General features: G+C 39.7%; 1 protein-coding gene across 1 annotated transcript in view; it reads left to right on the forward strand.

The window, feature by feature from the left end:
* Nucleotides 1–13,027, forward strand: part of LOC140487661 (uncharacterized) — a 183,076-nt gene that overhangs the window by 5,824 nt on the left and 164,225 nt on the right. Inside the window, exon 2 of the mRNA XM_072586944.1 lies at nt 7,117–7,149. Coding sequence (XP_072443045.1) covers nt 7,117–7,149 — 33 coding nt within the window. The remainder of the gene's footprint in view (nt 1–7,116; nt 7,150–13,027) is intronic.

A 13,027-nucleotide genomic window follows, 5' to 3' on the forward strand; every position in this document is an offset into this window, starting at 1 on the left:
TAGATTCTAACTACTGACAAACAATTATAAACCAGTCACACTTCACTCTTCAGGTTAAAACTCAAACCCCCGATAAACTCCACCTCTACACAGACATATAAAAACTGTGTGTTACAGGCAAAGACTGGGAAAGCAGTTCGTTAGTTCTTGACCAGAGAAATTGCTGTTGTGATTCTTATACTGATCAGAGTGCAAATTTCTAGTCTTCTTTTCATGCTTTCACTTGCTTCTAGGAGGCACGGGATGCAAATGTTGACTTTGACTTGTTAATTAAAAGTAATAGCTTATAGCAACTGGAAGAGGGAAATAAACTGGCTATTTTTAGCCTTGCAATGCTTTTTACTGCAGAGCACAAACAGCTTCCCTTTCACGGGTCCAATGATTTCTGTCAACCATTCACATTCTAAATCTGTTCAGCTGCCTTGAAGCCAATCTCATACTTGTTGGCATGTAGGAGGCCTTTATCATCATAGCCCTCACACTGAGAATACTCTCCATTATGTTAGGTAGCACTACCATTGTATAAAATGGGATAGATTTTGAATAGATCTATCAAATTATCCATGGGCCGCTGTGGGCCATCAAGCAGAATTGTTCTTCAGCATAACCTGCAACCTTATAGCCCAGAAAATCCTCCACTCAACAATTACCATCAAGCGAGGGAATCAACCATTGGTTCAATGAAGAGTGCAAGAGACATCCCAGGAGCTGCACAAGGCATACTTAAAAATGAGGTGTCAACCTGGTGAAACTACCAAACTGGACTTGTGTGTCAAACAGGAGAAGCCACAAGTGATAGATAGAGCTAAGTGATCCCAGACTCAGATCTAAGCTCTGCAGTCTTGCCATATGCAGCCATAAATTGTGATGAGCAATGAAACAACTCATTGCAGGAGGAGGCTCCACAAATATTCCCATCTCAGTGATGGAAGTGCCCAACACTTCAGTGTTAAAGATATAAATGAAGCATTCACAGCAATCTTCAGCCAGACGTGTCAAGTAATAATTCATTTCGGTCTCCTACATAATCCCCAGCATTGCAGATACCAGCCTTCAGACAATTCGAGGCACTCCACATGGTATCAAGAAACAGTTGGAGGCACTAGATGCAGCAAAAACAATAGGCGCTGACAATCTTGTAACAATACTGAAGACTTGTGCTCTAGAACTTGCCACTCCCCTAGCCAAGCTCTTCCAGCTCTTCCAGCACATAGAGCTCTTCCAAGCTCTACCTGACAATGTGGAAAATTGCCCAGGTATATGCTGGACACAAAAAGCAGAATACATCTGACCTAGTCAATTACTGCCTCATCAGTCTATCTCAATCATCAGTAAAATGAGGGAAGGTGCCATCAAACAACTATTAAGCAGCGTGTGCTGAGCAATAACCTGTACAGCGTTGCCCAGTTTGGTTTCCACTGGAGCCAGTCAGTTCCTGATCTCATTATAGCCTTGGTTCAAACATGGACAAAAGAGCTGATTTCCAGAGGTCACGTGAGAATGGTATCAAGGCTCCATTTGCTCATGTGTGGCATCAAAGAGCCTTAGCATGCTGGAATGAATAGATATTAGGGCAAGTTCTCTGCCGTTTGGAGTCATACCTGGCACATAGGAAGAAGGTTGTGATTGTAGAAGGTCAGTTAGCTCAGCTCTAAAACATTTCTGTAGGAGTTCCTCAGCATGGTGCCCTAGGCCTAATCATCTTCAGCTGCTTCATCAATGACCTTTCTTCCATCATAAGGTCAGAAGTGGGAATATTTGCTGATGATTATAGAGTCATAGAGATGTACAGCATGGAAACAGACCTTTCGCTCCAACCTGTCCAGGCCGACCAGATATCCCAACCCAATCTAGTCCCACCTGCCAGCACCCGGCCCATATCCCTGCAAACCCTTTGTATTCATGTACCCATCCAAATGCCTCTTAAATGTTGCAATTGTACCAGCATCCACCACATCGTCTGGCAGCTCATTCCATACACGTACCACCCTCTGCGTGAAAACATTGCCCTTAGGTCTCTTTTATATCTTTCCCCTCTCACCCAAACCTATGCCCTCTAGTTCTGGACTCCCCGATCCCAGGGAAAGGACTTTGTCTATTTACCCTAACCATTCCCCTCATAATTTTGTAAACCTTTATAAGGTCACCCCTCAGCCTCCGACGCTCCATGGAAAACAGCCCCAGCCTATTCAGCCTCTTCCTATAGCTCAAATTCTCCAACCCTGGCAACATCCTTGTAAATCTTTTCTGAACCCTTTCAAGTTTCAAAATATCTTTCTGATGTTCTGGAAGGAGACCAGAATTGCATGCAATATTCCAACAGTGGCCTAACCAATGTCCGGTACAACCGCAACATGACCTCCCAACTCCTGTACTCAGTACTCTGACCAATAAAGGAAAGCATACCAAACACCTTCTTCACTACCTTATCTACCTGCGCCTCCACTTTCAAGGAGCTATGAACCTGCAGTCCAAGGTCTCTTTGTTCAGCAACACTCCCTCGGAACTTGACATTAAGTGTATAAGTCCTGCTAAGATTTGCTTTCCCAAAATGCAGCACCTTGCATTTATCTGAATTAAACTCCATCTGCCACTCCTCAGCTCATTGGTTCATCTGGTCCAGGTCCTGTTGTAATCTGAGGTAACCCTCTTCGCTGTCCACTACAGCTCCAATTTTGGTGTTATCTGCAAACTTACTAACTGTACATCTTATGCTTGCATCCAAATTATTTATGTAAATGACAAAAAGTGGAGGACAGAACACCAATCCTTGTGGCACTCCACTGGTCACAGACCTCCAGTCTGAAAAACAACCCTCCACCACCACCCTCTGTCTTCTACCTTTGAGCCAGTTCTGTATCCAAATGGTTAGTTCTCCCTTTATTCCATGAGATCTAACCTTGCTGATCAGTCTCCCATGGGACCTTGTCAAACGCCTAACTGAAGTCCATATAGGTCACATCTACCGCTCTGCCCTCACCAATCCTCTTTGTTACTTCTTCAAAAAACTCAATCAAGTTTGTGAGACGTGACTTCCCACACACAAAGCCATGTTGACTATCCCTCATCAGCCCTTGCCTTTCCAAATACATATACATCCTGTCCCCCATGCACAAAGCTCAAGGCCTTTTGTGACAACTCAGACACTGAAGCAGTCCATGTTCAAATCACTAAGATCTAGAGCTATCCAGGCTTTGGCTGACAAGTGGTAAGTAATGTTTGCACCTCACAAATGTCAGGCAATACCATCGTCAATAGGAGACAATCTAATCAGTGCCCCATTACATTTACCATCATTGAATCTCCTACTATCAAGGTTTTTGGGTTACCATTGATCAGAAACTCAACTGGAACTGCCACAGAAATGAAATGTCTACAACAGCAGGTCAGAGACTAGGAATACTGCTTGAGTAACTCATCTCCTGACTCCCTAAAACCTGTCCACCATCTGCAAGGCACAAGTCATGAGTGTGATGGAGTACTCCCCATTTTATTAATGGTTGCAACTCCAATGACTCTTAAGAAGATTGACTCCATCCAGGCCAAAGCAGCCCGTTTGATTGCACCACATCCACAAACATCTGCTTCCCCCCTACCCCCCAATCAATGTGAAAAAGCAGCAGTGTGTATTATCTGCAAGATGGACCCAGAAATTCACCAAAGATCTTTAGACAGGACCTTCCAAATCTATAACCATTTCCAATCTAGAAGGACAAGGGTAGCAGATGACTGGGAACATGGGAACATCAACATCTGCAAGTTACCCTCCAAACCAGTCACCATCCTGACTTGGAAATATATTGCCATTCCTTCACTGAAGCTGGATCAAAATTCTGGAATTCCCTCTCTAAGGTCATTGTGGATGAACTTAGAGCATTTGGACTGCAGCAATTCAAAAAGACAGCTCACTACCACCTTCCCAAAGACAAGGGGGTGGCAAGGGCTGGCTCAGTGGTTAGCACTGTTACCTCACAGCGCCAGGGACCTGGGTTTGATCCCGACTTGGGCGACTGTCTTTGTGGAGTTTGCACGTTCTCCCTCCAGATGCTCCAGTTTCCTCCCACAATCCAAAGATATACAGGTCAATTGATTTGGCTATACTCAATTGTCCATAGTGTGAGGTGCATTAGTCAGGAATAAATATAGGGTTGGGGAATGGGTCTGGATTGGTTACTCTTCGGAGGGTCGGTGTGGACTTGTTGGGCTGAAGGGCCTGTTTCCATATGTAGGGAATCTAATCTAATCTTTAAAAAAATTAGGGATGGGCAAAAAGTGCTGGGCAGCCATTGATGCCTGTGTCCCATGAGTAAATTAAGATGAAATGCTGGTTATAACTTGGTGCCAGCTGTAGCTCTGTTCATACACAGCCTGCTAGCTCCATCTTGTTTGTAGCCAGACTTCCACTCCTGGGTGAATAATCAGCTGTGTAAATGGCACTTGCAATCACTGCCAGGGCATTTGCTTTGAAAAAGTACAGCAAAACATCAACTATCTCCAGTCCTTTTCCCACTTCAATATGCATTCAACAGTACAGAAAAATAAGATATGGTCTCTAAATAAGTGACCTTGAAAAGGAAAGTACTGTTTTTCATTTGAAAACTTATGACTAGAACTCAGTATTACAAAATTGTGGGATTTGGATAAAAATTCACAAATGTATGTTAGCAAATATTAATTCAAAAGACAGTTATCAAAATGCTTGTATTAATTGGAACAACAGGATCTACATAAGGCTAAACTGCTTTCAGATCAGTGAAACACTGCAGTTTGAAATATGGAGGAAGTAGGATGAATGTTTAATGAGAGAGATTTAAAATGCATTCACTGTGTATAATGCCTTGGAAGCTTGGCTCAGGATGTTAAAACTCTTGCACAATTGTAAACTTCGTGGTTATTTCTGACAATTTTTAATATGTTCCTGTCATGACTGCTTCTGCCTTGTTGGAACCCAGCTTAGATCTCGATTTGCATATTCAAGATATAATACAGAAAGTCAAGAGTGTGGTGCTGGAAAAGCAAACAGGTCAGGCAGCATCCGAGGAGCAGGAGAATCGACATTTCAAGTAGAAGACCTTCATCAGGAAAACCTGCTTATGCCCGATACGTCAATTCTCCCGCTCCTTGGATGCTGCCTGACCTGCTGTGCTTTTCCAGCACCACACTCTCGACTGTGATCTCCAGCATCTGCAGTCCTTACCTTCTCCTATGGGTCAGAAAGTGCATTGTTCCATAAACCACCTGTCTAACCCTACTGATAGCCAACTGAAACGTAGCCTTTTACCTTTCCTTATGTTTTGAAGATTTGGATATCTTTTCAACTTTAATTTTAAAGTGATTCTTCACTTATTATTTGGTTAGCCAAATTAAGCTGGTTAGTTGAATGGTTTTTATATTTAAACCATCCCTGTATTGTTTCACTCCCAAGAAAGTGTCTTTTTAACTATTTGGGAGCAGACGGAGGATTATCTACTTCCAACTCCAACCTTGAAGTATATTAGGACATCTTAAACTGTCAGTTATACCACCTCTCCCAACCACCGCCCCCCCCCCCCGCCCCCGCCCCACCCAGTAGGGCTGCCAGCTCAATGTCTAGAGTCATGATCTAACTAGCAGCAATGGCTGCTCTGAAGATCATAAGGAATGCTAACATTTGCGTGGTTCCTTTAAGTATTTGCAGATTTTAAAATAGTGGATATGGCCAGTCCTTGAGGCCACATTGCTGTTTTGCAAAACTTAGTGGAAAATAGGTATATTTTATTTTTATAAAACTCTATTAAAGAGCTCCACCCACCTTTGCTCTGACAGATCGTTCAACTCTTCCCCCTACCTTCGCTTTCACAGTTCTCTCATCTCTTCCCTTCCCCCAATGTTATGGGTTTGTCATCACCCTCTCCTCAAAGTTCTGGAGTAGCAACAATATTTAAGCAACAAAATAGGAGCATAATGGCAATGTTTGGGAAGTACTGATGTACACCTATTTACTATCATGCTTCTAATTTTGTCCATTGGTATCCCTAGTCCTACTTGAATTACATAACCTTGCTTTCCTCCTTCCCAACATTTCTTGCCATTTTCTCTGATCCTAGTGGCAGCTTCTTGTCCCATTTGCTATTCCTTATTTATTTCTTGCTGTCTGGGAATAAATTTTCCCTTCTCTTCCACCTTTTGCTGGTTGAACCTCTCAGTCCCAAAATCATTGCCTTTCGTCCTCTCCCACATTTATGCAATCAACTGAATAGGCAATGAACTGAAGCTCGAAGTAGGACAGTTATAAATTCACTTGCACCCAATAACAGTCCAAGCTGAATGGTTGGATTTAAAATTTTGTAAATTATCAGAATATGAAATATTGGTGACCTTAGGTTGAATCTCGCTTAAAGTAAAGTGTATTGCTACCATTCAATCATAAGATATAGGAGCAGAATTAGACCATTTGGCCCACCAAATCAGTTCACCCATTTGATCAGGGCTTCTATGTTTCTCAACCCTGTTCCCTTGCCTTCTCCCTGTAACCTTTGATCCCTTTACTAATCAAGAACCTATCTATCTCTGCTCAAAAACACACATGAGACTTAGCCTGTCAGCATTTAGAAATGCAAAATATAATCAAGCAGTGCCAACGCAGCTTTCTAAAGGGGAAATTATGCTTGAGAAATTTACTAGAATTCTTTGAGCTGGGAAGAAAGAGGACAGGTAAAGAGGAAACAATGGATATAATATATTTGGATTCTCAGAAGGTGTTGACAAAGCACCATATGTTAGGCATCTTAAATAAGATAGTTTTGGAGGTAGTAGTTTAGCATGACACAAGGATTGTCTAACCAATAGAAGACACAAAATTGGGATAAAGGGGGCATTTTCAGGATGACAACCTGCAACTAGTGCTGTGCCACAGGGATCAGTGGTGGGACCACAGTTATTTGCAATATATATTAATGATTTGGATGAGAAAATTGAATATACTGTAGCCAAGTTTTCAGATTTCACAAAGAATGGTAGAAAGACAAGTGGTGAAGCTTACGCAAAGAGCCTGCAGGAGGATATAGATTGGTTAAGCATTGATCACAATGTTTTAAAACTATTGGAAATAAATCTTTCCTTTGTTTTGTTTTGCAGATCCAGATACATCTGGAACCATCGATTACACAAGTAGCTTCTTTATTCTTCTATGTTATTTATTTTGAACACGTGTATAATACTGATTACAATAATATGTTATTCTTAGCATGTTGATATATCATAAGTAGTTGGCACACATCATATATTAGCTGAATTTAAACTTCTACTTAACATGAAAATAGCAATATTGTGGTTAAATTAAACAATTATGGACACAGTAAGTTGGAGTAGTAAGTCTGTTTTACAAAAGGAAAATCAAGCCATCTATCTGATGTATCAAAATTAGATATATGGTAATAGTTTGTGAGGGCCACATTGTGCAACAAAGCCTGGTCAGTTTTCTCTTATCCTCATGTCATATGGAAGTGGCCCTTATCTTTAAGAATTTAAGAATTTTTTTGTTAAGAGTCAGATAAGATTTACCACAATGACAAATAAATTGGACTTGATATTTGGTTGAGTTAGACCTGCAATTAAACTTCTGACAAGAAACGGATTGACACAATCTTGAGTACTGTATAAAAAGATGTGAAAATATCTGAAATAATTCCACAAGGCCGGTATCCAGTCACCAGGTCACCCTTTATTTAAATCAAAAAATGTTGGAGAACACAGCAGGTCAGACAGCATCCATGAGGGAGAGCAAGCTAACATTTTGCATCTGGAAAAAAATATGAACTGTGGAGGGGGCAGCATTTATGCTGTAGTTGGGGGGTGGGGGGGGGGGGGCCGGGGGTGCAGTGCTGGGGGAGAAAGGGTGTTGATAGGGCACATTAAGTGTTTGGAATGTGAGAGTGGCAGAACAATGGTGTGTCTAACTGCCAGACTGGAAAGAACAGACAGTTCCACTGGAGTGGAAGGAAAGGAGAGAGGACATGATGACAGACAAAGGACTGGAAGTGGGTCATCTAGACTTGAAACATTAGCTTGCTCTGTCTCCATGGATGCTTCCTGACCCACTGTGATTTTCAACATTTGTTGTTTTCAGTAACCCTAAATTAATATATCTATTACCTGTTCTCCAATTCCAGTCTGTGTATTATTTATTAAGACCATGTTACGTTTATAACAGATTCCTTTCTTTCTTTTTGAAATAAATTCATCTTGGGATGAATGTGAGATTTGTATCTATGTATTTTTCTGTCATGTGCTGGAAATCTGAGTTCTTGGCTTACTGGGTTGAATGTTTAGGTTTTTCTGTGTGATTGGAATTTACAATTGGCTTTTGAGGGAAACATTACAATACCCACAATTCCAAGTGCAATGAAATTACCTGCTGTTTCTAGGGAACTACCCAGGTTGCTTGTGGAGAGAACTTTCCAGATTCAGTCAGTTTGTGTTAGGTGTCATTCAAGAAACAAACAAGTTCTGAAGTGATGAGATGTTCTTAAGCAACATTTCTAAGAAAAAAAACTAAAGTATAAAATTATCTTGGAATAAGGAGTTCTTAAGGAGTTCATTCCAGACCAATGTGTGAAGATACATTTGGTGGAAGATCAATAAAATTATGTTTTTTGTAATTTAAAGGAAAAGAAAAACATTGGAATTGGAGCTGCAGTTGAGATAATTATGCATTTGAAGGAAACTAAGTCAGGAGCATAATAATAATTAACAAAGAGTTATCTACAGTTTTATCGGATGAGTTGAAATTTTCATCTCTTCAAACAGAAATATCTCTCTCTCTTAGAAATGAGATAGGCTGGGTCTTGTTAAAAGTGCAGTACTGGATGTTTTTGGAATTGGAACAATATCGGTTCAGAGATAGGGACCACAAGAGTCCTTACTACACTCCATTAAACTCACTCTACTAATTAGAAATTCCCCACATTTTACAACCATTTCTCAACCAATTAACCCTAAATTAATATATCTGTCACCTGCTCTCCAATTCCATTCTGTCCAAAAGTTTACTTATTCCACATGGTTCATTTTTATTGTGTGTTTACAAATCTTTGAATCTGTGTTATAAAAGAACAGAGTTTTTTCCCCTTTTTTATTTAGTTATTCATAAACATCTGTATTATTTTCTTAAAACAAAACTTAAACATCACCTTAGTTAAAAAAAGTCAGCTTTCTGTTGGGAATCTTACTTATCTGGTAGTAACATCAACTGGACATGCCAATTGGGGCTACGAGATCATAAAAATAAATTTTTGGTGAAGCATAACATATACAAAATGGCAGCATATATTTCAGCTTTTGTGCTGTAAATTAAAAACCCAAGCATCCTTTATCCCACATGTTAGCAGTTTCTTATCATTCTTTATAAAGCAATCAGTTGACTCCTGCTATCCACTCATCTCAATTTGGAGACACTTTTATTCTCCAACATTTTTAAAAAAGCAACATTGATCTTCATTCATTCACCTATTTGTTAAGTGTGCTTTTTCCCATAATGACAAGGGTTGATGTTGCCTTCAATGTTGCTGCTGATTCCCTTTTTAGAAGTGCTTTCAATATTTTTGTTAAGAAAAGTGCCATGTCTACTGCTTCACCAAGATCGAGACATTTTGTCACAAAGGTATTTTTTAGTACTCTTTTGATCTTTTTAGTTTCTGTGATGATATGTGCCTTTAAGAGGAATTTGATTGTCTGATATTCTCTTGAAAAAGGGTGTTTCAACCGGGTGCAGAGGTGTCTGTTCTACTGGAAGCACAGCAAATAGCTTTGCGATTTTAAAAATTAGATGGAGGAAGCATGTGCAGACGAAGTCAGTCGCACACAAATCCAAGGGTTTAGTTTTTGTTTTCAGTTGTTGAAGTTGGAGTTTTTGGAGTTGAACTTGCTAGATATAGTTCTCTCTGCTGCAACTAAAAGTTTGAGTTCTTTCTTTGCTGCTTGTGTGAGAAGATACCATGTGAGATTGAAACAGTTCTGCTAAATTGCAATGCCAACAGTGTATTTAAAGGATGCTGTTATATTGTAGTAGTAGTTAAATAATATTTTATTAAGTCTTTTAATAGAGTTAAACTTATACCAACTCTTTTTTTGCTTGTATTTTAACTGTAGTGTAAGAATAAAGTGTGTTTTGCTTAAAGTCTAGTAGTTTGACAAACAAATCACATCTGGAAGACATCGCCTCAAAAGTTCCTTTAAATAAGTTAGGATCTAGGATATCTTCTTGATATATTTTGAGAGGGTTTGGTCTGATTATAACACTTCCCAAATAAGAGGGCAATATATATTTCTCTTTCCCACAGGAGAAATTTCAAAACTCTCCTGCATTTGAGAACCCATTGGAGATTTACAAAAGAAATATCATGACAAACAAGTCATGTTCGTGGCCTCTCCCTATGATGGAAATTTCAAGACACATGGTGCCATTTTTAACTTTTACAATGTTTGGTTCTCTTGAATAATGCCTTCCATTTGGGATTTTTGATAGTCCTACTCAACTCTAATACTTCAAAACTGGTTCCTGGATCTGTTTGGATGCCATGCCAATTCAGGTGCCCAAATAGAATGCTCAATTTCTCTCTTTCAGTTTTGGAGGCTGTTGTGTTTTGTTTTATGAGGCTTTATTTTGAATAATAGCAATAAGACTTTTCCAAATAATGATTACTGATGCAAGTGACACTCAATCCATCTCTAACCAACGTACTTAAAATCCTCAGATATTTTATTTTCAATTTTTAATTCTGCTTTCAGCACATTTATGACAATGTTTTCCAATTCACCGCTCCTAACCCACAAAAATGATCTATATTAGAGTCAGTCCAACTTGTCCTTGTTGACCAAGTTTCTCAAACTAGTCCCATTTGCTTGCATTTGTCCCATATTCCCTCAAACCTTCCTATTCATGTAGCCGTCCAAATTTATTTAATTGTTGTAACTGTATCTGCATCAATCACTTCCCCAGGTAGTTTGATAGTCCTACTCAACTCTAATACTTCAAGGGACACTCAATCCATTTCCAACCAACGTACTTAAAAGCCTCAGATAGTTTACTTCCAATTTTTAATTCTGCTTTCAGCACATTTATGACAATGTTTTCTAATTCAACAGTCCTAACCCACAAAAATGATCTATTTGAACCACCTATGAAGAAGTTGCTCCCACCCCCTGGTCCTTTTTAAATCTTTCTCCTCTCAACTTAAGAATATGCCCTCTAGTTTTGAACTCTCATACCTGAGGAAAAAGAACCTTTGCTATTCACCTTATCTATGCCCCTCATGATTTTATAAATCTCCATAATGTCACCCCTCAACCTCGTACCCTCCAGTGCAAAAAAACCTTGCCTATCCAGCCTCTCATTAGAACTCAAATCCTCCAGTCCCAGCAAAGTTCTTGTAAATCTTTTCTGACCCTCTCCAGTTTAATAAAATCCTTCCTATAGTAGGGTGACCAGAACTGTACACAGAAAACCAAATGTGGCCGTACCAGCATTCTGTACAACTGCAACATGGCATCTAAACTCCTATACAGTGGTCTAAGCAAGTAAACAAGTGTACTAAATGCCTTCTTAACCAACCTATTTGCCTGTGATGCAACCTTCAAAGAACTATGCACAATGACTCCTAGTCTCTCTGTTTGACAACACTGCCCAGGATCCGATCATTAACTGTTATAAGTCCTGCCCCTGTTAATCTTACCAAACTACAATACCTCGCATTTGCCTAAATTAAACTCCATCTGCTGCTCCTCACCCCCATTGGCCCAATTCATTATCCCATTCTTTGTAATCTTAAATAACCTGCTTTACTGTCCAATTTACAACCAATTTTGATGTCATCCACAAACTTATTAACGTTTCCTTTATTTTCATCCAAATCATTTATATAAATTACAACCAACAGTGGACCAAGACCAATACCTGTGGCACACCACTGGTCACAGGCCTCCAGTCCGAAAAACAACTCTCCATCACTACTGTCAAGCCAATTTTGTATTCAATTAGCCAGCTATCCCCAAATTCTATGTGATCTAACTTTACTAAGCACTGTATCATGTGGAACCTTGTCAAAGACTTCACTAAAGTACATAGGGTCATAGAAAAGTTTCTGATTCAGTACCTACTGGAGAAGGTGCAAAACTTGACTTACACTTGGGAAATAAGGCAGGGCAGGTGACTGAGGTGACAGTGGGGGAGCACTTTGGGACCATAATTCTATTAGTTTCAAAATAGTGATGGAAGAGGGTAGACCAGATCTAAAAGTTGAAGTTGTAAATTGGAGGAAGACTAATCTTGATGGTATTTGGCAAGAACTTTCAAAAGTTGATTGGAGGCAAATGTTTGTAGGTAAAGGAAGGGTTGGAAAATGGAAAGCCTTCAAAAATGAGATAATGAGAGTCCAGAGATAGTATATTCCTGTGAGGGTGTAAGGAAAGGCTGGTAGCTATAGGGAATGCTGGATGACTAGAGAAATTGAGGTTTTGGTTAAGAAAAAGAAGGAAGCATATGTCAGGTATAGACAGGATAGATCGAGTGAATCCTCAGAAGATTATAAAGGTAGTAGGAGTATATTTAAGAGGGAAATCAGGAGGGCAAAAAGGGGATTTGGAATGAGATAGCTTTGACAAATAGGTTAAGGAGAATCCAAAGGATTTTTATAAATACATTAAGGACAAATAGGGCTCCTCAAAGATCAGCAAATCAGCCTATGTTTGGAGCCAAGGAGCCATGGGGAAGATAGTAAACGAGTGTTTTGCATCAGTGTTTACTGTGGAGAAGGACATGAAAGATATGGAATCTTGAAAAATTTGCATGTTAAAGAAGAGGAGGTGCTGGATGTCTTGAAACACATAAAAATGGATAAATCCCCAGGACCTTATCAGATGTATCCTAGAATTATGTCTAATGCTAGGGAAGTGAATGTTGGGCCCCTGGCTGAGATATTTATATCATCAATAGTCACAGGTGAGGTGCTGGAAGACTGGAGGTTGGCTATAGTGGTGCCAATATTTAAGA

The sequence above is a fragment of the Chiloscyllium punctatum genome, chromosome 17, assembly GCF_047496795.1.
Source record: "Chiloscyllium punctatum isolate Juve2018m chromosome 17, sChiPun1.3, whole genome shotgun sequence".
NCBI classification, from domain to species: domain Eukaryota; kingdom Metazoa; phylum Chordata; class Chondrichthyes; order Orectolobiformes; family Hemiscylliidae; genus Chiloscyllium; species Chiloscyllium punctatum.